Genomic DNA, 25,359 nt, shown 5'->3' on the forward strand with positions numbered 1-25,359 from the left:
GACAATGAGACAACTATCCAACGTACATGTATGGATGTAAGCAATTATAGATCAATGTACCACATTCAACAACCAGCAAATCCCACATTGTATTGTCAGTCTTATCTTCAAATGTGAAACATCAAGTTCCAAATGAGAAAACCCACCGAATAACAGACCAATACAACATGGAAAAAATTCAAATTCAAATTGGTATTGATTAAATATTTGACAATACTAAATTTTGGTATTGAAATCTGTTTGTCAACTACAACATTTATGATGTCATAGTGACCTTTCAACTAACATTCCTTAGTAATGTGTACAGATTATATTATCCTATTCATTTATCAAGTTGTTGCAGCCGAGTGATATGAGTAGTTTATTTACAGTTATCACTAGCTTGCCAACACTTTAGTTGTTAAGTCAAATCTTGCCCATGGCAGGTGCATTTACCTCTGATCTTAACATAGACTAGGATTGCCAGTTTCCTACAGAAGTCCTCGGTTCCCTCCTGAACACTATAGCTTTCTTCATGAATATAAATTGAATAGGCAAGAAAGCTAAAAGTGAGGTTATAACATCAACAATCGTTCAATCATTTACAAACAGAACTATTATAATTCTGAAACGATTGAAGAATTTGACTATTTTTGAATTTCCAGTGCCAGTATTCTTTTACTTTAAAAACGTGAACAATTATAATAAAACATGGACAGGTTATACTCAAAATAAGTTTGTATGTTTATATATATTTAATAAATAAAACAAATATCACAGTCAATATCACATTTTTATACAATAATAAAATGCTGATTTGCATTAATCTACAGTGAAATATAGCAATATTTACAATACAATATTTCAGGATGAAATTTTAACTTCATTCTTTTGATATATATTAATGGTATGTTCAACAAACAGTCAGTATGCAACTGTACATAACCAGAAACTGATTACTAGAAAATAAATGTCCAAAAAATAATGCAAGGTTCCTTACTTTTTTCAAATATGAACAGGTAATAATCATGCAAATGCATATTCAAAATCTGAATTTTGACAAAATTTGAGTGAAAGGAAAACTGAATTTACTGAGATTTTTTAAAAATTGTCATGACTTGCTATTAACTTCATTCCAATTATTGCTACAAAGTCAATTATTTTCTAAATCTACTTACATTTCCAAAAGAGTAAAATTGAATTGTATTCTTTACTTAGGTCAACACGGTTCAACAAATCATATATGAAGGCCATAATTCTGGATATCTTGCTTAAGGTGGTACATAACACAACAGGAAGATAACTCTCATTCTATTGTATGGTACCACCTTAACCAAACTAGTCTTTCTATCAATTTGAAAACAGTAAAATAAATTGAGACTTTGTCTTTTTTATTTCTTATACAATTGCTACAATATCTCATTGTTTGTAAATATCTAAACTTATTCCTGAAGAAATCTTTTTTTGGTCTAAATGACCACAAGCATTTAAAAATTACTCATGACAATTTATTTTAATATTCCTAGATATATAAAATTCAGTGTTTTTTCAATTGAAAAAAATCCAGTCTTTAACAATTTAAAGAGCCTAAAAACTTGAATTTGTATGTTGTTAAAGGTAAAAGAGGGAAAAAAGATACCAGAACATTTTTCCAAAAAAAAAATATTTTCATACAAATAAAAAATGAACATTGTACATCACCTTAAAGTACCTTAAAGTACTTAAAAGCATACTGACCATAAGACTATAGAAGTAAATCAATGCAACATCTTCCTATATCTATCCAAATAATTAAAACACCTTAAAACTATACAACACAACTTTAGAACTTAAATTGAGATAAGCAGAATACTTATATTTACATGTAATCAGGAATAATATCAGTAATGCTAATATTTGAGCCATAAACAACTAATTCTCACTTTTTTTTTTATTAAAACAAACAATAATTAACAATGTCTTAGAAGCTAAATATTAGCCTAAACTTTCAGCCTCCATGTAAATATCAAAATCTAGACAAATGAATTGCACATCAGATAATCAGTTTCTCATCAGTTAATAAAATGTTTTAATACTGTTACAAGATAAAAGAGAGTTAGATTGTATGTACTCTAAAAGATCTTTGGAATTTTTAAGTATCCACATCTGATGCACGCCACCTCTAGAATAGGCAGTTTCACAAGAACTTTGAAGCCCGTCTTTGATTGGTGATAAAATAGATGTTAATAATTTAGAAAGAGGTTTCGTGGAGCACTTGGAAGACCCAGCAATATACCGTTGTTTGTAAGGACACTTATGTAGTTTAGGTATCCAATACAGTGATGGAAGATCCAGTTCTTCATCTTTGGTTGAAATTCCAAAGGAACATGGAACAGACCTATGATTATCCAGGATTTCCTCTTTGGTAAGTGTCGTGAGGGTATATGTTGAGTTTCCAAGTGAATTGTCAATACTAATTCATTTATCAAGCATTTAATATAGTGAGTTTTACACACAAAAACGATGTTGTTTGGGGCTTTACCTGCGGGGACAACAACATATTTGTCATGGAGGTAGGATAGATGTTTTGCAACATTATTAAATGTATATCCGCATCTTAATTGTATATAACTTGAGTAAGTATATTTGATATTTGATACTTGTTGAATTTCACTTTGCTTTTATGATATATTCATGTAAATTGTTGAATTAAGGTAATACTCCATCTAGTGTATTAAAATTTCACCCAATATAATGGAGCAGCAGTGTTAAACATTATAAACGTTTATATTTACCTCACTACTGTTTTTGGTTTTGGTTTCGGTATCGGTTTCGGTATCGGCTTACGGTGAACATGTCTAATATAAAAATAAAGAAATGGGCTAGAATTGACAATGAGACAACTGTCCACCAGACATGCATGAATGTAAGCAATTATATATCACCGTACGACCTTCAACAATCAGCGCAAAACCCCCATTGTATTGTCAGCTATATCCTCGACATGACATGAAACCACTAAATTACAGACAAACAAATGCAAGAGCCAGTAAACATTAAGAGTGTAAACGTACTGAATTCGTAGTTTTAAGACAACAAATGTTTACTATCAATAAGACATGGTAATGATATGTCTTATCATCGTTATATAACAGCAATGACGAGTCTTCCGAGCTAATAACAGCTAATGAATAATTAATATTGCCTAGACGATATGATGCATTTGGTGTAACTTTTGAACGTATTCTATAGTAGTAACACGACGGGTGATACATATGAAGCGATGATAGCAAAATAAACTGACACACTAGTTTCATTTGATACAGTCCACTTACTTACACAGTTTAAATCACCTATTTTTGGCAGATGTCTATTGTCCGTTTAAATCAATACAACTGACAACATGTGTTTTATGAGGAGAGCTTCTTAAACTTCTATCCCAACTTATTCTATTTTGCCATCTTCTGCAGGAATGAAAAGAAATGAATAACAAAATCTAGTAAAGTTTAACTTCTGAAACTTAAAAAAATGAATTTTAATTTTATTTATCTAGATCCAGCCATGCTCTAAAACTTTTGAAGATGCATGCACTGGTTTGTCTGTACTATGAGTAAAATTTGTAGTGTAAATACTAGTCTTTGTCTTTTATCTTGAAAAGCATGCAAACTAGATAGAGAAAAAGTTATCCCGACAATAACATATATCTTAATATTTCATCTGAATATACATGTGTTGATTTCAATATCATTAAAAGTTAATAATTCGATTATGTTTGTTCAGATAGCATTATATTAGACAACTTATATGAACATAAAGAAATGTGCTAGAATTGACAATGAGGCAACTATCCACCGGACATGCATGAATGTAAGCAATTATATATCACCGTACAACCTTTAACAATCAGCAAAATCCACATCGTATTGTCATCCTTATCCTCAAATATGAAACATTCCAAATGAGAAAACTACTTAATTACAGAAAAATCAAGATGGGAAAATTTCTAATTACAAATTTGTTCCGCTAAAATTATAAGATCAACCAATAGGTCAAATGGCTGACATACTCTAATTTGGAGTAAATATTGTCAATGACGATTTTTGCCATTTTTTGGTGATTTCCCATTCTTCGGTCGGAGTATTGCCTTCCTTATCTCTCCCCTTGATACTTCCCCAATATATCTAGTTCTACTCCGAACTGTTCTATAATTGGAACATCTCGCCGAAGTTCAGTGTTCAATGCTTCTTTAAAGTGCTCAGTCAACCATTTCAGTTGTTGACTTTCTGAGACTAATACTTCACCATCCTTAGACTTACATGGTACACTGGAGCATGTGTGTTTACCGCTTAGTTCTTTGTGATTTTCCTAAGTACCAATAATGAATGAACATTAAAATGCTAACTGTCCCACATCAAGTTGGATCTTTGACAAAATGATTACTATTGCAGATACCATTAGAAGCAGTTGAGCCAAATAAGACATGCAGATGTCACAGTGTACAAAAATATAAAGCTTAATTTATATCATACTAAGATTTAAAGATTCTACTGACCTTGTAATAATTATCTAAATAAAAGCCCAGAGCAGGGTAGACATCTTTCAGTCATCAAATGTCAACTTTCCAGAACTTTCCAGTTTCAGTAGTCACCAAGTTCAACTTTCTTTTTCAAGTGTTCAACAAGTAACTTCTTGGTATTGATCAAATATTTGACAATACTAAATTTTGGTATTGAAATCTGTTTGTCAACTATTTATGATACCATAGTGACCTTTCAACAAGCATTCCCAAGTAAAGTGTACAGATTATATTATTCTTATTTATTTATTAATAGAGGTTGTTGCGGTCAAGTGGTATGAGTAGCTTATCTACAGTTATCATTAGTCTACCATCACTTTGGTTGAGAAGTCAAATCACACCTATGGCAAATGCATTTACCTCTGATTTTAACATAGACTAGGATTGCCAGTTTCCTATAGCAGTCTATGGTTCCCTCCTCGTCACTATAGATTTCCCCAAAAATATAAAATATGAATAGGCAAGAAAGCTAAAAGTGAGGTTATAACACCAACAATCAATCAATTATTTTCTTATTCGTGCCCTCAAACGCAAATAAAGTATTTATGAACAAAAACTCAAACACATATCTATGGGAAACAGCTCGCCTAGACAAGTGCAGCAAAGTTTCATTATAATTTATTCAACTGTCCTCAATCACTTTGCCAGCATACTAAGACCGCTGCAGCATACATGTCTAACAAACATATCTACAATGAGAAAACATGAAATAGAATCTTTCATATCACAAAACCATAATTTCGTAATGTTCTTTTTAACATCTGCAGAAAAAGCATAATGCATTTACAATATTATAAGCTTGTACAAAACATGTACACAAGGGGGAGGGGTGGGAGGGGGGGACTTCACTGCACTAAGACTGAGCTTCGAATGGTCATGTGAACAATTATAATAAAACATGGACATGTTATAATCAAAATAAGTTAGTAAGTTTATATATATTTAATAAATAAAACAAATATCACAGTCAATATCACATTTTTATACAATAATAAAATGCTGATTTTCATTAATCTACAGTGAAATATAGCAATATTTACAATACAATATTTCAGGATGAAATTTAAACTACATTCTTTTGACACTTGATATATATTAATGGTGAGTTCAACAAACAGTAAGTATGCAACTGTACATAACCAGAAACTGATAACTAGAAATTTAATGTCCAAAAAATAATGCAAGGTTCCATACTTCTTTTTTTTCAAATATGAACAGGACTGGTACTAATCATGCAAATGCATATTCAAAATCTGAATTCTGACAAAATTTAAAAACTTGAGTGTCAAAGGAAAACTGAATTTACTCAGATTTTTTTTTTTAAATTGCCATAACTTGCTATTAACTTCATCCCTATTATTGCTACAAAGTTAATTATTTTCTTTACTTAGGTCAACACGGTTCAACAAATCATATATGAAGGCCATAATTCTGGATATCTTGCTTAAGGTGGTACATAACACAACAGCGAGATAACTCTCATTTTATTGTATTGTACCACCTTAACCAAATTAGTCTTTCTATCAATTTGAAAACAGTAAAATAAATAGAGACTTTGATTTTTTTCTTTTTTTTCTTATACAATTACTACAATATCTCATTGTTTGTAAATATCTAAACTTATTCCTAAAGAAATCTTTTTTTTGGTCTAAATGACCACAAGCATTTAAAAATTACTCAATTTATTTTAATATTTCTAGGTTTGATACAGAGATATAAAATTCAGTGTTTTTTCAATTAAAAAAAAATCCAGTCTAACAATTTAAAGAGGCTAAAAACTTGAATTTTTATGTTGTTAAAGGTAAAAGAGGGAAAAAAGATACCAGAGGGATAGTCAAAAGATACCAGAACATTTTTCCAAAAAAAAAAAATTCATACAAATAAAAAATGAACATTGTACATCACCTTAAAGTACCTAAAAGCATACTGACCATAAGACTATAGAAGTAAATCAATGCAACATCTTCCTATATCTATCCAAATAATTAAAACACCTTAAAACTATACAACACAACTTTAGAACTTAAATTGAGATAAGCAGAATACTTATATTTACATGTAATCAGGAATAATATCAGTAATGCTAATATTTGAGCCATAAACAACTAATTCTCACATTTTGTTTTTATTAAAACAAACAATAATTAACAATGTCTTAGAAGCTAAATATTAGCCTAAACTTTCAGCCTCCATGTAAATATCAAAATCTAGACAAATAAATTGCACATCAGATAATTAGTTTCTCAGCAGTTAATAATTTGACACATTTATTTGAAATCTCATAGAAACAGTTTGGCATAATCATATCATAAAAATATAATGTTAAATCACAGCAGAATCTGAAGTCAAAATCACAGCAATATTTGGCAAACTTATTTATTAAAAAACAACAATCACCATGAAGGGATATAATGAAAAAAATATACTTAACACAGTAATTTATATATCTCAATAATACAACATTTATTGAACAAGATTATATCCAAATAATTTCCCCAAAAATGTACATTGTCATATAAAAACATGGAAATGAATTGAAATCAACAAAACTAAAGTGCTGCTAAATTTGTCATTTAAGTACAACAGCCATTTTTAATTTTAATACAGAGATGAATAAATATGTTGTTTACTGTGAAGATGAAGTATTTGAAGATAGACTGCATTATCAAAAAGGAAACAACTGTTTTAATAAAAAAAAATGTGATACATGTACTACTTTTGCCAAAATTCAGAATCCTTCACAAAAAATGGTTTCAGATCTTAAATAATCATGTTACCTTTGCAAATTTTGCTGATAATTCAATATTTGGTGTGAGAGTAACCGTTTTTGAACTAGACACATTTGATTACATCATGGTTATCATACATACATTCTGCTCAGAATTATTTCAGAAAAAAAACCCCACTAAACAAAGAAAAAAGAAATGAAAAATGATATTCAAGTTACAATGAATAGAAAAAAGTTAATCACAAAAATACTGAACTGAATACAGAATTATGAACTGATGATAAAAACCATCTATGCCTGGAAGTTCTAGTTCAAACTTGTTCCATTGTGCAATACTTTGGGGAGACACAAGATTCCTAAATTAGGAAAGTATATAGCTATAATGATGCTTTTGGGCATATCAAAAACTTAACAATATCACAGCAATAAATCAAATAACAATATTTCAGAGAAAAAATAATAAAAGTAATAACATAAAAGCTAATATGCATTGGTAAACACATGTTTCGATCATGTAAACCATGTATGCTTACTCTTTTTCTCTTAGGCAAATGATACATCATCTTAAAGTATGCTCAGCAAAACAATTCACACTGATAATTCAATGCTTTGAAATTATAAGTTTCAATAAATTTTACTGTTTCAGAAATTTTGACTTTTAAAAAAGTCATAAAAACTCTAATCTGAAAACAGCCACATCAATATCTAATGAGGAACAATTATGCATTTGTATACAAAATGTTTAAATCAGACATGCTTATTTAACAAAGAAATCATCTTTTGCTGCCATCCATCTAATAACCTGAGTTCTCATCACACATCATTCATACATGAAGGAAAGGCAGTGAACTGTTTGTAATTTCCTCATTTATTTCGAGTGGTGCAGGAATAGAATACTCATTTCTACTGTTATTGTTCTATATAACCCCATGTTGAGTAATGTTTTGTAGTCTTGCACAAACATCTGGGTCATATTGATAAGACTGAAAATATAAGAAAATATGTTAAAAATTTCAAACATTTGAAAATTTTTAATTCTCTAATTATGTGTGCATTTAACGCATGAAGTCTGACAAGTTTTGACCTGTGTTTATAAACTTTGCCAAAGACTTCTTCCCAGCATCATGGTTGACAATTTAAACAAACTTCAAGTCTCAGTTGTGTCTGTTTTACTATAAAACATGTGTACATGCATGAACTTTCTTTTCAAATGGAATCCTTTTCTCTCGTACCATTTTTTTTTTAGAAATGTGCAACTAAAAAATTATTGTCTTTCGGTACTCTAATAACTGAAACGCATGGGAAATTCTAAAAAAAAATTCAAACATTGCATGTCTATCATCTTAATTTTTTTTCACATGCACCACGATTCAGTGTTGATTGGTTATCAAGGTCACATCCATTAAAGTTGAGCAATAAAAAAATATAGCAAAATACAAATTCATTTGAACAATACCTACTTTTGAGTAATACTTTTGGGCATCAGCAGGTTCTTTCTTGACTCCATGTCCTTCATGTAAACACCGAGCATAATAAAAACAACCCAAAGCAATGCCCTTAGAAATATAACCAGGTAGACAGCCAGTTTCATTGGAAAGTAATGGAACATCATGGAACTGAGCAACTCTGTAAAAATAAGTAAGTCTAAATAATAATTTTCTACTTTAGGCAAAATTGAAATAAATCAATTAACATATAGATATATATCATACTAAAATATTTGGGAATAATTGTGCCTTTCTCTAACCAAAATATTTAATGATTTCTATATTTTAATGTAAAATTTAATAGAGGGTTATTGAAGTTGAAGTATTAATTTGAAAGCTGACTTTTTTTTTATTAAGTGATTAAGTAAACATATCTAAATCTCCAACAAATTCCAATTGTAACCTTTTATTCCAAAATGACAGTGAATAAAAACTGGACCTTTATGCATATCATAGATTCATTATTATTTGTTAGATACCAATTTTTATAGGTTTTGTAGGTACAAGTGAACCACAAATTCAAATGTTAAATAAATTACAAATTTTCTATTGGCTTGTACACAGACATTGGTAAAACCATGAAATCAAATATCAATGAAAATGCAAGTTTTACTCCATGAAAATTGGCCCTCACAAAAATAAACAAATCAATAGTAACTAACCTTGAAGCTAAATCAGCAGCTTTGGTATAGAGTTTTCTCCTGTAATAATGACCGACTAGATTTCCCATGGCGTACACATTTCCACGATCGGAAGCTTCCTTCAAACAAACATATGCTGAATCCATGTCTTGTTTCACACCGATTCCAAATTCATACATTATCCCTAAACAACCTGGAATAGAAAAATAATGTGTTTAAAAAATCTGCAATAACCAAATTAAGCAAAACCTCAGATTCGAATTTGATTATTCTGTTAATTTTGATTTCATTATTAATATATTCAAGGAGAACACAGATTAAGTAGGTTGATGTTAAGTGATATCCAATTCTCACTCATTTAAAAAAACATATAATTCAAAAAGTATGCTTTATTATCTATTAATTGAAGAGGTGATATAACTTATACATAAGTAACAGAAGTATGAGCAGTATAATGAGTTTGTTTTTGGTAATGTAACATAGTTCAATTTGGGTTATCTCCCATATATTCCCCAAAAAATTCAACAAACTAAAATTAAAATGTTATACATGTTTCATTGCTCACTATAAATGCATGAGATGTTTGTCTGAAGGCCTTATTCCTAAAGAAATGATAACTTGTTCCTTGTCATTGTCACATCAAAAAGTGTCTTTTTTTCATATGTTCTTCTTTATACGTTATCAAATATGCTTTCATATCAATTTTATTTTAAACTGTTCTTTGGTAGAAAGTTAGTTATGTAAAGTAGATCCGCAAATGTTAAGAATAAAATGCAAATATAATAAATTGATTTTTAAAATAACTCGGACTTTTCAGGCAGCAACACATGTATAAGTGGACTATTTCTTATTTGTAAGGTTCCTCTGGGGTTAATGTGATTTAAATTGTTTTCTCTGTTTCTTATAACAAGATTATACTTTTGTTTGTAAATGTTCCACTATCTGAGAATTTTTGTCTTAAAAAATGTCATTATGTAAAAACTTGCCCTGTGACTCAATACTTCCGTTTCCACAAGCCTCTGAATGCCAGAAGAAAGCTTTCTTGAGATCCTGAGTATCAGAACGTGAGTAATACATCCCTAATATGGTCTGAGCAAGTATACTGGCTTTAGGATTTCCATCATCAGCTGCCATTAACCAATACCTAAAACACAATTTGTTAAATGATAGTAGTATGTACTTTTGACAAACTAAATACAAATATAAAAATAAGAAGATATATCATATGGTGTGTTCATCAAAGAGACAAATTTCCGCTAGGGACCAAATGAAGCAGAAGAATGTGCATTGTACACTAGATTGCAGCTCTTTTATAGAAGGGTAGCAATTTTGCATTTTTTAGGCAAAACTAGGGAAATTTGCATGCACCAGTGTTCTTGTTTTCCCCACTCTTAGGATTTTCTAAAAGGGAATTTATATGAAAATAAGGAGACTTATATGTGAAATGATTCCAGATAAAACAAAAATCCATAAAAGACCAGAGGATTAGGATTTAAACAACTGATAATCTTTGTTTTTGTACTATAGTTAAGCAAAAGTAATGATACTATTGAAGTATCAGGCTTAACAAGTGTTTCTACTGTTCTATAAGTTTGCTATTTATATTACATTTTTTTTAACCTGCAATAACATATTGACACTTAAAGTTCAGTTTTTAAAAGCCAGTCATTTAAAAAGACTCAGTCTGTGATATATACAGGACTTGCAACAAGAGCAGGTCATACCAGGAGAATAAATTTGTATAACTGTACATGTATTGGTAAAGTGAAATTGTTGATAAAAGAATAATATAGAAAGCCATGCAGTGTTTCAAAAAAATGTTGTTGCTTTATAATTGATGAAATTGCTGGTACCATATATAAAATCAATAGAATCTGATATATCTGGAGAATCATAGCAAAGAGTTTTCAAAATATCCATGTAAGTACATTAAACCAACTAATGGGCAGAAATTATTCACCTTTGGCAAAAAGGGTAACAAAGTAACAGGCTTTGGAAGGATGTTTCAACTTCAACAAGTAACTGGCTTTTAGTAATTGCACTAGGAAAAGAACCATTATGTTATAAAATTTATAAGATATAAATAGAAAATGTTTATCTCTCTAGGGTGTACCGTTCTGCCTCCTCATCAGACTGTCTACCAACTCCATAGCCTTCAAAGAAAGCTCTCCCTACATTAAACTGTGCTGCTCTTTTAATATGTTGAGTTTGTCTGGAATCCGAATGGGCAATCTTCTTTAAATATTCTATTGCACATTTCTGTAATTTATGAGAAAGCTATCAGCATTATGAAGACACACAATGTTTGACATAAATGTGATTTACAAAAATAGCTAATTCAGGCCTAGGGTAATTGAGACATTAATAGAGCTTAGTTTGACATAAATAAACAATGTAGAAAAATCCAAAATTAAAGAATGGTACAATTTGAAACATTTAATCTATTTTTTTTATCATTCATATGTTTTTCTCATATAAAAGGTTTAAAAGTTTAACCTCCCTAAAATGAGATTTGAACTCACAACAGTCAAAATAGAATATCAAAAGTTGATATCCATCTTAGAAAAATGTGGAACTAAGCCATTTTTTCCAATTCATTTTCAATTACAAGGAAAACTTAAAATGACTAAAATTATGTCATCTATCTTTTAAAAGAATTGAACAACTTAGATATTTCTTTCTTTAGGGTAGTAGTATAATTTGTGTGTAAGGATTTAAAAGTTATTCAAAATCAATATTTTTAAAAGGTAAGCTAGTAATCTGAAGAGATTTGTTCCTCAAATTGGTAAGTATATTTGGAAAATGATTTCTTGAATATACCTTGCTGCAAATGTATATATATGGTCAGCAGATTATTCAAATATCTCAACGACAATGAAAGCTATGATTTAGCAGCTAAAATATACCCTCATTATTAAATTGGTATATATTTTGACACCTAATTCTGGTAAAATCTGAAGTTTGTAACTTGCAGTAAAAAGAGTATTAGTTCATGAAGGTTATTAAGTAGAATCGCTAGGGAGTTTTTTTTTTTTTAGATAAGCCAACCTAATTGCGCATAATTACTTAATTTTGTTTGGAATATTAATTGATCTTAACAAACAATGAATATAGTATTAGATAACTGTTAATAAATACAAGTTAACCTAAATTTTTGGTGAAAAAATCAAACTATGTGAATATACTACGTTTGCAAAACCTATCATAAATTTGTGATTCTATGGTAAGCTAGATTTAGTTCTCAGAGTTCACAAAATTTCTTTAAATCTAACCATTTCTGAAAAGATGTCCTGTTAGCCATTATAATTAGTTTGCTATTAATATATCTCAGATATTTCAAAACTTGAAAAATGAACCATGAAAATTAGCTATATAGGTAAAGGTCAAATGAACCCTGCAGTACATATGAAATGGATATGGGATAGATATATTCAATAATAAACTTAAACATATGTGGAGGGGATAAGTAAAGCTACATGGTTGATTTAGTAACTATTATTTAAGTCAAATATAATGCAAAAACAGTGATAACTCTACATAAGAGATAGTTGGTCTCTGAAATAATAGCAGGTCTTTAGTGTTATTTATAGTACATAAAAAAACTGTTGTCATAACTAACCTTACAGTAGTCCTGAAATATTGTAAAAGTTAAGTGCAAAAATAAACCTACAGAACACTTTTTTATATATTTAAATTTTGCAAGTGCTTCTTCATCAAATTGTAAGCATACATGTACTTATTAGTTATCTATGTAACATACTAGATGGAAGAAATATTTAGATATTTAGATAGTTATATCTTAGTTTTGACACTTTATATGGGAATGATTGATTCCTATAAAACAGAATCTCTAGTATATCACTATATGTACTTTAGTTCCAAATAGACATCCGAATCATTTTTTACCTGCAGCATTGCACAACTCCTTTTTTTTTTTTTTTAGCAATAATGCCATTTCAACTCTGTGTATCCTTTTTGCACTAATGCAAGTTATAGTAATCATCAATCAAATGTATAAAAATTTATCTTAAGATCTCAGTAAATGGTAAATACTTTTTTTCCTTTTAAGAACCTATACATATACATGATATATATCTGTATATATAATTCCATAAGAGTAATTAACAAAAATAAAACACTGCATGCTCTCAGATTTTGTTTCTCTAGTTCTTAGAACTATGTATATCTTACTTCATCAGCCTCTCCACCAATTCCATCATACAACATACACGACAGCATGTACAGGGACTGGTAATCAAAATCTTTAGATCTCTCAAAATACGTCCTTGCCTTCTCAAACATATCCTATAAAAAAAAAACAGAATTATTAATAAATAAATCCTAGTCAATCATATGCATTCTGTTCTTCATCAAAGCCTATTCAATTTGCAGTCTTAACAGTTTCAGTGGATAATACATGTATCTTCTTCAAAAAGGGAACCCAATGTTACTTTCTTTAATGATCAATGTATGCGCTTTGTACAAATTGTTGCAAAAAAATAATTATATTCCAATCAATGTTTCTTATAAAAAAGAAGATGTGGTATGATTGCCAATGAGACAACTATCCACAAAAGACCAAAATGACACAGACATTAACAACTATAGGTCACCGTACGGCCTTCAACAATGAGCAAAGCCCATACGGCATAATCAGCTATAATAGGCCCCGATAAAACAATGTAAAACAATTCTTAGATTGTTTTAAAAGTTCTTATACCATACATTTGTAAATTAATTATTAAGTGCCTAGACTAATAACTTTAACCTGGTACAGGGTGGAAGGACTATCAAACAGACAAAAGACCAGAAAACCTAAAGCCTTGCAACATTAGTAGATACGACATAATAAATTGAGAATATATACTCTCTAAGGTCTATAAGAGGGCTCGCGGATGTAAATAATAATTTTTTTTTAAATATAGGATTTTGCTATATTCTTATGTAAATGATCTTCATAAAATACTTTTAAAAAAAATATTTTAAAATGTGGTCACCGTTCATTTAAGCTCACAATCTGCCTTCGAAAGAAGCATGCATTTTTGTTAAGGTACTCTTTTCTGTTGAACTAATTGGAGAAATAGAGGTAAAATTGAAATAAAAACTGAACTAAATTACAGAAATCGCTTAAATTTTACAAGTTTTAAAAGTAAGAACAGCTTATTTGAAAATTATAATATAAAAATTTAGGTCATCGATAAGTTTAAAAAGATATTTCAATATTAATGCAAAAAAATTACATTTTTGCAACAAAGGGAGATAATTTGGAGCTTTTTCAATGGTATAAACATTTTAAAAGTCAAATGGGGCCAAATCAAATTGATTTTTTTGGTTGATGTTTGTACCATATCATAAAGTAATAACTAATAGTGTGATAAGTAAAATTTGTAATGAAATTTTTTTTTTTAAATTTTGCTGAAATTTTTGTACCCTCAGGCCTCCTTTAAATGGAAGAAATTAATGGTTTGCCTTTTAAAATGAAACCTGGTTTAATTGACATGTCTTATCACCAAAAAGTAAGAACATTTTTTCATACAGAATTCAAATACATCAGGGACAATACATGTTTTAATATCATTTACTAGAAATCATATTGAAAATCAAACTGTACCTGCATTTAAAGACACTCGATCATTCTAAAAGAAACATGTATAGTTAAACGCATCCAGAAATCATAAATCTTTATGATTGCCTTTGAATCCCATACATGGATAACCATGCAAAGCTTAAATCATTATTCAAACTCTCAAAATATTTCGTGAAAAAAATCTCTTTTGATGGCATTCTATGAATGACATGAATTGAATATTCTTTCTATTTTTGTCATTCTGCAATTCAAGATGACTACCTGGATTTTTCAAATCATTTAAATTCATATTTTACCTGTTCATAATAAAATAATCCAAGCTGGAAATAAGCCTTTTTGTCTCCATTTTTTATTCTCTCCAACAGTATAGTTTCCACTTTCTCCATAAGTTCTTCTTCAGTAAGGTTTCCATAGCCAGGCTTGTCCTTGGTTTCCTGAGCAATGTCATTCAGGATACTCTTTTCCTTTGTGAATGGCACTTTCTCTGCTGACAAGGTTCCCTTCATATCCATCTGTAAGTAAAAACAAATGTACATGTACATGTATAACAGATGCCTGATCATAGTTAATGTGATACAAATGTCTGAATCTTTAATCATCAGCATGATCATCATTAAAAACCAAAACGGCTAGGTCATGAAATGTTAAAAGTTGATCATAGATATAGGAAGATGTGGTATGAGTACCAATGAGACAACTCTCCATCCAAATAACAATTTATAAAAGTAAACCATCATAGGTTAAGGTACCGCCTTCAACACCGAGCCTTGGCTCACACCAACAGCAAGCTTTATAGGGCCCCAAAATAATATAATAAATTAAATAATAAATATAAAATTGAGAAAGGAAATGGTGAATATGTCAAAGCGACAACCACCCGACCATAGAGCAAACAACAGCCGAAGGCAACCAATGGGTCTTCAATGTAGCGAGAATTCCCGCACCCGTAGGTGTCCTTCAGCTGGCCCCTAAAATATGCATAATAGTACAGTGATAATGGACGTCATACTAAACTCCGAATTATACACAAGAAACTAAAAATTAAAATCATACAAGACTAACAAAGGCCAGAGGCTCCTGACTTGGGACAGGCGCAAAATTGCGGCGCGGGTTAAACATGTTTATGAGATCTCAACCCTCCCCCTATACCTCTAGCCAATGTAGAAAAGTAAAAGAATAACAATACGGACATTAAAATTCAGTTCAAGAGAAGTCCGAGTCTGATGTCAAAAGATGTAACATGTTAGGATACCAAATATAGAAATTGGTTATATGATGTACCAATTTATAATTTATAGAGATGCTAATCATATGACATATCAGTAAAATGTCTGTTTTTTAATGCCAATGCCTCTCAGTATCGTTTATAAAGAGTTTCCAAATATCTTTCTTGAGGCATCCTGATTTCCTGAATGTTTTTTTCATTATGACCAGATTGAGCATGCATTTCATTCTGGTTGACCTACAAAATTGCAACTTCTTTCCATTTGTCTATTGTTAATGACCATATCTTGACTTCTACACATATAGATACATTTTCTGTCTCATTAACATTTAAATACACTAAACACACCACTTTCATTCACACACTTGTAAACATGCACAAGCTCTATCTTCGAAAGAACTTTTGAATAAAAAAAACCCTTTATTTTAAGACTGAGTTCAAAAAACTATCCCTTGACGAAATTTGATGTAAAGGACATAGATGATGAACAATTCAAAAATTTGAACTCAAATTCAAATTTTATGAATAAATTATACTTACCTGACATATGTACTTAAGGATTTCAATCTCGTTGGTATTAGACTCGACCGGAAGTTCAAAACGCGCGGGAACCTGATGTTATGCTACATCCGGTTCACCATGAACTATCAGTTTTCTCACGGCGACTTGAAAGACCCCGTTAAGAAAACTTAAAAACTTCCTAGGGAGGAAGGGTGGGTAGTACATATGTCAGGTAAGTATAATTTATTCATAAAATTTGAATTTGAGTTCAAATTTTTGAATTTTATATCATAAATTAAGGTACTTACCTGACATATGTACTTAAGGATTTCTTTTGATTACAAAGCAATAATTTGTAGTAGGAAGTTTTGACCAAAAGTTTTCTTACAGTACTTCTTCCCATAAACCCTGAACTATACAATATAAAATATATACATATACAACTTAATATACATGGTAATACATACCCTTACTATGTAGTTCCAAAAAGTTTATATATTTCAACATTGTTGAAAATCATCTGATTATACAGATTGGCCGTTAAAAACCTGTGTTTTAAAAACCTCAGGCAAACTGTCATCTATGTGCATTTAAAAATCCACCACCATTCCCACATAACGAAAAAAAAACATATATACACACTCCCTCCGCGACTCGCCGAGGAAGAACTCATTCTTCATCCTACAAATTTAAAAAATTTACATTAACATCTTTTAAATAAAACTTAGTAAAAGTTGTGGATTTTGCCCAATCAGCACTATCCAACACATTTTTCATACTGGCTCCTTTAAAAAGTGCCCATGATGGTCCAACTGATCTAGTAGAATGACCTCTTACTTTGCCTATTTGCTTTTTATTCTGTTTGTAAGCCATCTTGATAGTTTTCACTATCCAATGTGATATAGTTTGAGCTGTTACTGGTTTGTGAGGCTTGTTAGTTGATAAAAACAATTTAAATTCTTGTTTTTCCCCATTTTGTCTCAGTTTATCTGTTCTTTTCAGATACATGTAAAGAGTTCTTTTAGGATCTAGTAATTTACTCTCTGGAAAAGCAGGTATGAAAATTTTTGAATTGTCATGATTAGCTCTATCTTGTTTAGCTAAACCATGTCTCAAGAAAGTAACTCCTTTTTCTTGAATATTTACAGAGCCTTCGCCCAATTTTAAAGATTGTAAGTCACTACACCTTCGAAAACTTGTAATAGCTATTAAAAACGCTGTTTTCCAAGTAAGATGTTTAAGGCTAGCAAATTTCATTGGAGCAAAAGGAGGTTTCTTAAACATGTCCAGAACAAGTGGTAAATCCCACTCTGGCAGTAATTTACGCTCAGGAGGTCTACTGTTAAACACCCCTCTTAAAAGCCTGATAATGTAAGGATGTTGTCCCACTGGTGTTTTATCAACAGGAGCTAACACAGAAGACAACATTGACCTGTAACCCGCAATTGTTCTATATTTTAACCCCTTATCAAATAAGGATGCTAAAAAATTTGCACACTCCTCTAAAGTTGCAACATATGGATCAATTTTCCGTTGATCACACCAGCTACTGAATTGTCTAAATTTACATTTGTAGTCTTTGTGTGTACCAGCTCTCCATGACGCGGACAATAATTTTCTAGTGTTTTCTGAAAAGCCTTTTGTTTCAAATTGTTTGTCGATATTCGCCATGCAGTCAGGCTGAATATCTCTGGATTTGGATGAAATATTCTTAATCTTCCCTGACCTTGTTCTAATAGATTTTCCCATTGAGGTAATAGAAGGGGTTGTGCTATCAGTAACTGTATTAACTGTGGATACCACCATTGTTTTGGCCAAAAGGGAGCTATCAGAATCATTTCGCATTGATAATCTATCATGTGTTGCAACACTTTCGGAATTAAAGATAGAGGTGGGTAAGCATAAGCAAACATCCTGTCCCATCCGATTGATAGAGCATCCTGTGTCAGTGCTGTTGGATCTTGATCCCAAGCACAGAACACTGGACACTTGCGATTCTGAGCCGAGGCAAAAAGGTCTATTGTTGGTGACCCCCATTCCAGAAAAATTTTGTTCAATATTGCCTTGTTCAGAGACCATTCTGTTGGTTTCACTTTGATCCTGCTTAGTTGATCTGCTAGAATATTTTTTACCCCCGCAATGTGGGCTGCTTTGATTACAATTTTGTTTGTCAAAACCATATTCCAGAGATTCCACGTCTGACTGCAAAGCTGAATCGATTTTGTCCCCCCTTGTTTGTTTATGTACTGTACTACTGTTGTATTGTCTGAACGAATTAGTACATGTTTGTTTGTTAAGATAGGAAGGAAATGTTTGACTGTTAGGAATACTGCTTCCAACTCCAGATTGTTTATGTGATTGAGTAATTCCAATTGATTTGTCGACCACAGACCCTGTACTGTTCGTGTCCCTAAATGTCCCCCCCAACCTGTCATTGAGGCATCTGTTGTGATTGTTACACTTGTTGACTCCTGAAATAGAGACCGCCCTTTCATTGTATTTGCTCGACACAACCACCATGCTAGATGAGCTTTCAGCTCTTGTGTACATGGGATTTGATATTCTAGACTCATTTTGGAGGGTCTCCAAACTTGTAACAAGTGCATTTGAATTGGTCTCATGAACAGACGACTGTTGGGAATCAATTCTAAGCATGATGCTATTAAGCCCAGAACTTTCAAATAATGTCTTGCTGATATCTGACCTTTCATTAACTGAATTATTGTTATTTTCAAATTTTTGATTCTCTCTGGAGTTGGATACACTAGTCCTAGATCTAGTCTGAATAATCCTCCTATATATGTTATTGTTTGTGTTGGCATTAAATCTGACTTTTCTGTGTTTATTATAAAACCTAGAGAAGTAAGGAGAGTGATGGTTGTATCTCGATTTTTTACAAACACGGATTTTTGTTGATCGACTATAAGCCAGTCGTCTAGGTATACTGCTAATCTTATCCCTTGTTTTCTCAGGTGTGCTGCCACCACTGAGACTATCTTTGTAAATACCCGAGGTGAGCTTGTTGGACCGAAACATAGTACTTTGAACTGATACACTGTTTCGTCTATTGCAAACCTTAGGTATTTTCGATGTTTTGGAAAGATTGGTACATGTAAATAAGCATCTTGTAAATCGAGAGAACAAGCCCAGTCTCCTTTCTTGACTAGATTTAAGACCTTGGTCATTGTATCCATTTTGAAGTGTTGTTTCTTGAGATACTGTTTCAGTGGTCGTAAATTTATAACGGGTCTCAACTTCCCGTTTTTCTTTTCTACTAAGAAAAGTGTGCTGTAGAAACCTGTCTGAATATGTGTTTTTTGCACAATTTCTACAGCATCTTTTTCTAATAAATTTTTTACTTCTTGTTTTAAAAGTTCCAAATTTGAGACATTTACAAAAGTCTTTTTGACTCCTAAAAAGGGAGGTTTTTGTAAAAATTCTAGTTTGTAACCATTTTGAATTATAGCCAAAACCCATTTGTCGTTGGTAATTTCTTCCCATTTTGGAAAAAAATGAACAAGACGACCACCTACTGGTATCTCCGGAAACAACACTATTCTCACCTTGTCATTTTCTATAGGACTTCCCTCCTCTAGCCGGAAAGGGAGTCTTCTTGTAACCAGTGTCTGGTTTGGAGAATTTTCCATCATCTGTCTTTTTGATGAACTTTCTATTTCCTGTGTTGGAATACACTTTTGGGATACGAAAATTCTCTGAAGTCTTGTCTTTGTTCTGGTCTGACTTCTCTATTTTAGACTTCTTAGCTTTACTAGAATCATCTGTCAAAGGTGTTTTTCTTTTCCTATCTTTTGGGAATATATCGGGTAACAAATCATCAAGAGTTTTATCTTTGTCTTTTCTCGCTTTTAAAGCAGAAACTAAATTGTCACCAAAAACACCTTCTCCAGTAAGAGGCAGGTCTGAAATGTCTCTCGAATCATGGAGAAGAAACATGGATGTATCTGTCATACACATTTGACGTCTGATAATATGGTGAAAAGCACCTGCTCTACCAGCTTGATCCAACTCTTTCGTGGACATGGCAAAAATGTCCCTTACTTGTTGAATTGCTTTGTCAATGTTTGGTGTTTCGTCTGTTAATAATTCTAATAAATTACCAAGACTCTGTTGCATGTACATGCAAATGACAATACCCATAAAACTTGCCTGCTGCCCTCTGTATGCTATTCTTTCAAGCATTTTGTAAGGTTGTGAATGTAAATTCTTTCCTTTAGAAAAAGAGGCTTTACTGCCATGTCTTTTAACTAAACAATTTCCAATGAAATCATCTAAAGTTGGTACCTGTAGGAATTTTTCTGTTTCCTCATCAACAGGAAAAAGCTCTTTAGTTTCCTCAGCAAAGGCTGATACTAAATTTGGTTTGAGTGCACGCCAGTGACCCATTAGAACCTCTTTTTGAGAATCATCCATGGTAATGCCAATTTTTTTCTCAGTTTTCTTGGCAATGGCATCCTCCCCAAAAATATCAAACAAACATTTTTTTGCTTTGCTTGACAAATGTTCATCATTAGAGCCTTCATTGTCAGACTCTGTGCCAGAACCCAAAACTTCGTTTTGACCTGGTTGTAATGACATTACATCATCACGTTCATCAGCAGATTCACTATCAGAATCTCTAGACCTACGTGTCTGTCTTTGTGACTGACTTGTAGAAGAACCTGACTGTCTTTGTGACAGACTAGGAGTAGAACTGGACTGTCTTTGTGACAGTGTATTTCCACTTTCAGACGTATTTTTGTCCCCATTTGCGGTACTTGTCTGTCCCTTAATAAAATCAAACATACTGTCCAACTTACTATTAAGGTTTCCAAATTTTGCGTTCCATTTTTCTTCTAGTTGCGTATACTTGGACCTGGACTTCCTCTTCTTCGTAACTACTGACGAAGTTGTAGGTGCACGTGGCTTCTGCCCTTCACCATCACGAGAGGAATCCTCCAACGTATCTTCTAACGGAGAAATATCTCCGTGTCCACTTACCTCTGCCATCTCAAAACGGCAGAATTATGAGTAACTAAAAAACACGACTGTCTTTCAAGTCGCCGAGAAAGAAAACTGATAGTTCATGGTGAACCGGATGTAGCATAACATCAGGTTCCCGCGCGTTTTGAACTTCCGGTCGAGTCTAATACCAACGAGATTGAAATCCTTAAGTACATATGTCAGGTAAGTACCTTAATTTATGATATAAAATTATAAAATGGTCATTTCACTGTTATATAATTTAAAGCTAATTCTCTACTTTTAATAGCATGACTGGAGAAATGTTGTCCAATCAATAAAACCTTTTACTCATTCCTGTTCAAATATATATGCAAAAATCGTTTTACATGAAAATAATACAACTGTGTTAAATGGATTAAACTATACACATGATATATAATAGAACAAATAAATTTTCAAAAAAGTAAAAACTTGAACAAAACAACAAAATAAAACATTAAATATACAAGTTACCTGTTAACAGTACAATTTAATATTATATCCAGGTAGAGTAAAATAATCTCTTTTAAAACTAATAGTTACAGAAGTTCCTTTTAAATATTTAATATGGTTACAAACATATATAAATTACATTAGATGTCATTTTAGTCAGGATTTAAGTCAATAAAGCACATCGATTTTAATGCATAAATTTTCTTTTCGAAGTATTTATGTCAAGTGTAGCAACATTGCCATTTAAATCTAATTTTATGATTTTGAGTTATACAATGTAATGAAATTTTAAAGTTAAAGTTACTTTATTGGAATTTAAACTATATCTTTTGAATTTAAAAAATCAAATATTTGCACGAAGTAATCAACTTTAGTGAGTTAGAAAGGGGTAATTTAATTTTAAAATGGGTTGTTAATACCTTAAAATAAAATCCTTTACTAAAATAATCAATTAGAAAGTTCTTATTAAAAAAAATATTGAACAACGGTTGTTTGTTTAAGATTTTCCATGCAAAGTTTGATGACTGTTGACATACAAAAAAACTGATTAAATAAACCTTATAGTTATTATCTTCCTAATGCAGGAGTTAAGACAAAATACTATAAAACCGAATAAGTTAAAGATTTCTCTTTGCAATGTGACTTCTCTGTTTAATAGTCAGTAAAAATACATGACTGTCCTCTTGACTTTTCTATGGCCAAATTTTCTGTAATAGGCAAAAACAGATCTAGATCATTCATTCATTTGCCTGTACCAAGTCAGGAATATGCCAGTTGTTATCGTTCATTTGACGTGTTTGAGCTTTTGATTTTGCCATTTGATAAGGGACTTTCCGTTTTGAATTTTCCTCAGCATGCTCAGAGTTCAGTATTTTTGTGATTTTACTTTTTATTATGAACAAAAATATTTTTTAAGTTCATTTCAGCTTTTTATTCCTTTTTTTAATAATATACACCAGTTCTTCTTAACACCCTCATAAATTTAGACATGCTGGATAATTGCATGCAAGCGCTGAACAAAACCTAGAGTTTTGAATACAATTAATACATGCATATATGTACATGTACATTGTATATAAATGATGATGACATATTATATAATGTTTCCCAAATATCTATGTATTCTCTTATCTCCAGGTACATGTATTAAATGTAAATTATACCAGAAAGACATATTGATCTTTGGGAAAAGTTTCTTCAAATAATGTAAATATCTGCAAATTTGTACCTTAGATTAAAAACTTAACGCTTTTTGTTTTGGAAAACAAAATGTTTCTTATTTGAAATTTACCCCTCATAATAGGGATTGTCATTACTTCAAGGGTTTTATCCCTCGTTTGAAGGATTTTTCTCAACCTCAAAGGCATACAAAAATTACCGGAAAATGCACAATTGGAAGCTCATGTTAGACCAAGTTTGTCATTTTTTCCATGTAAGTTCCTTAATTTAGGATGTTTTTAAAATAAGTTATATATAGCGTCACGGTACCCAAATTGCATCCATTTATCAAAAACAGCAGTGGAAATCTAACATGTTTTCCTAGAGAATAAACAATTTGTTTTATTATAATTTGATACTATGCACGTCTTTCAACATAGGTAAATATATTTAGATACAATGTATACACAAAATGTTCATAGTACTTATCTACAGATGAAGTGTACATGTACGTTACCGAAAAAATAAAATGTACAGAAAAGTCGCCATGCGACGTCATCGAAAGGTCATCTTTTTAAAATTAGCAAATAAAATATGTTACAAGCATCCATTTCTTAAAAAATGAAGAGTAATCATGAACTAATATCTAATTGTTCAAAATATTTGAAAAGAACTGTTATTACGACTTTGGACAATGCAAATTTTAGCATGGATGTAATTTGGGTACTCCTCATTACAGAATCATGGACCATTTAGAGGTCAGTTTAGGCCATTTTTTCTTTGATTTAATAAGGATTCAAAATTAAATTGGTGTCACTGTGAAACCATATAGTAAATAATGATACATCTCCAAAATAAAATCATTATGGAAATTTTTGTCTCCAGAGCATAAATAAATGTACGGTGGTGTCCGGTGTATCCCCGCACCTAAGACTTATGTGAACACATTCATAACATACTTTTATTTTATAAAATATTCTGTTTGTATGGTTTCATCCTCTAGATTTTGTGTAATGCTTGTTCAAAATGAGGGAAACCCCTGTTCTGAGAGTTCCTCCAATGTCCGATGATTTCGCGCATGCGTTCCAAAAGTAGCTAATTTTTAATAAAGGAAAGATTTTGTACTACGAAATATAGCCGAGTTTGAACCAAGCGCACTGCCAAGGACGCAGAGCAAAAAAATATTTCAATCTGACTTAAATAAAACAAATTTTATCTGATGATGTAATTTTTTTTAATGGAAATTAGCCAAATATGGTAAATCACTGGATTGCAGTTATTAATTAACTCTCGAACTTATCAATTTTATTCTTTTTCATCCCTTCGGAAGGCTAAAACAATAATAAGATCGATTTTATTTGTGTTACTGTGTTGATATGATGAAATTAGCTAATGCACTATATCACGGGCCGCACGAACAATGGGGACTCCACTGTAGGTTAAAAAACTGTCAAAATAGGTGCAATTTGTGTACCCTCACGTTATATATATATATATAAGTTAGTGGTGGTATAGAAGTAAACAGCCCAGGTAAACCTCGTAAGCACAAATATTTTGTCATTTTGTCACAGTCTTCACGACGAACTTTTAAATCTACAGGCCCGGAGCTCAATTTTTGAAATTTTTTAGTTAGTTTCTGTTGGCCTGTAGATATGATTTTTACAGGCCCGAGAGCAATTTTACTAGCCTGGGCTGTCACTCAGCGTGAATTTGATGCATTCCATCCTTCTTCTTATGAGTAAAGAACTCTATAATAACTGTCTGTAATATTCTAATTTAGATTATTTATTTTAATCCCAAACAAAAGTTGATAATAATCTAAATTAGAATATTACAGACAGTTCTCAAATTGGCAGAAAAGACATGACTGATCTTATGTACCTCTGAATCTATTATTTATCTGGTCAATTTCATAGTTTATCACACCAAAACAATAGCACTGTGTCTGTCAAAGCGTGCCTGGCGACAAAGTTCACGACCCCGTTCGTAGGACAGCAGTGAATTAAAATAAAATCATAATAAATAAAAACAGAGCTTATCTTAT

The 25,359-nt window shown here is 31.3% G+C and overlaps 2 protein-coding genes across 4 annotated transcripts; both read right to left on the reverse strand.

Annotated features, from left to right (window-relative positions):
* Positions 1-1,482: 1,482 nt before the first annotated feature.
* LOC139520439 (LRP2-binding protein-like) lies at positions 1,483-25,314 on the reverse strand. 3 transcript variants are annotated; one of them, XR_011663888.1, is made up of 9 exons: positions 25,197-25,314; positions 15,274-15,489; positions 13,582-13,695; positions 11,504-11,649; positions 10,377-10,534; positions 9,412-9,583; positions 8,723-8,888; positions 6,542-8,245; positions 1,483-1,752 (listed from the first exon to the last, which is right to left on the reverse strand). XR_011663888.1 is itself a non-coding variant. In XM_071313041.1 (8 exons), the coding sequence occupies exons 2-8, from the start codon at positions 15,487-15,489 to the stop codon at positions 8,180-8,182; spliced, it is 1,038 nt and encodes a 345-aa protein (XP_071169142.1). In that variant the 5' UTR covers positions 25,197-25,314; the 3' UTR covers positions 6,214-8,179. The 3 variants fall into 3 exon arrangements, 2 of the variants coding, with proteins under 2 accessions (XP_071169142.1, XP_071169143.1); XM_071313041.1 differs by lacking the exon at positions 1,483-1,752 and having other exon boundaries at positions 6,214-8,245; XM_071313042.1 differs by lacking the exons at positions 1,483-1,752; positions 25,197-25,314 and adding an exon at positions 22,179-22,202 and having other exon boundaries at positions 8,038-8,245.
* On the reverse strand, positions 17,170-21,839 carry LOC139520401 (uncharacterized). The gene is made up of 2 exons (XM_071312988.1): positions 20,267-21,839; positions 17,170-17,384 (listed from the first exon to the last, which is right to left on the reverse strand). Exon 1 carries the CDS (start codon positions 21,708-21,710, stop codon positions 20,271-20,273), a length of 1,440 nt encoding a protein of 479 aa, XP_071169089.1. The 5' UTR covers positions 21,711-21,839; the 3' UTR covers positions 17,170-17,384; positions 20,267-20,270.
* Positions 25,315-25,359: the final 45 nt, after the last annotated feature.

This window comes from Mytilus edulis, chromosome 4 (assembly GCF_963676685.1).
Source record: "Mytilus edulis chromosome 4, xbMytEdul2.2, whole genome shotgun sequence".
Taxonomy (NCBI): Eukaryota; Metazoa; Mollusca; class Bivalvia; order Mytilida; family Mytilidae; genus Mytilus; species Mytilus edulis.

Coding starts and splice junctions, on each gene's coding strand:
- LOC139520401 (XM_071312988.1), bottom strand. CDS start 21,710: ATGGCAGAGGTAAGTGGACACGGAGATATTTCTCCGTTAGAAGATACG.
- LOC139520439 (XM_071313041.1), bottom strand. CDS start 15,489: ATGGATATGAAGGGAACCTTGTCAGCAGAGAAAGTGCCATTCACAAAG. Junction 13,696..15,273: donor GATTATTTTATTATGAACAG/GTAAAATATGAA, acceptor TTTTTTTTATAG/GATATGTTTGAGAAGGCAAG. Junction 8,889..9,411: donor GCTGCTGATTTAGCTTCAAG/GTTAGTTACTAT, acceptor TTATTTTTACAG/AGTTGCTCAGTTCCATGATG.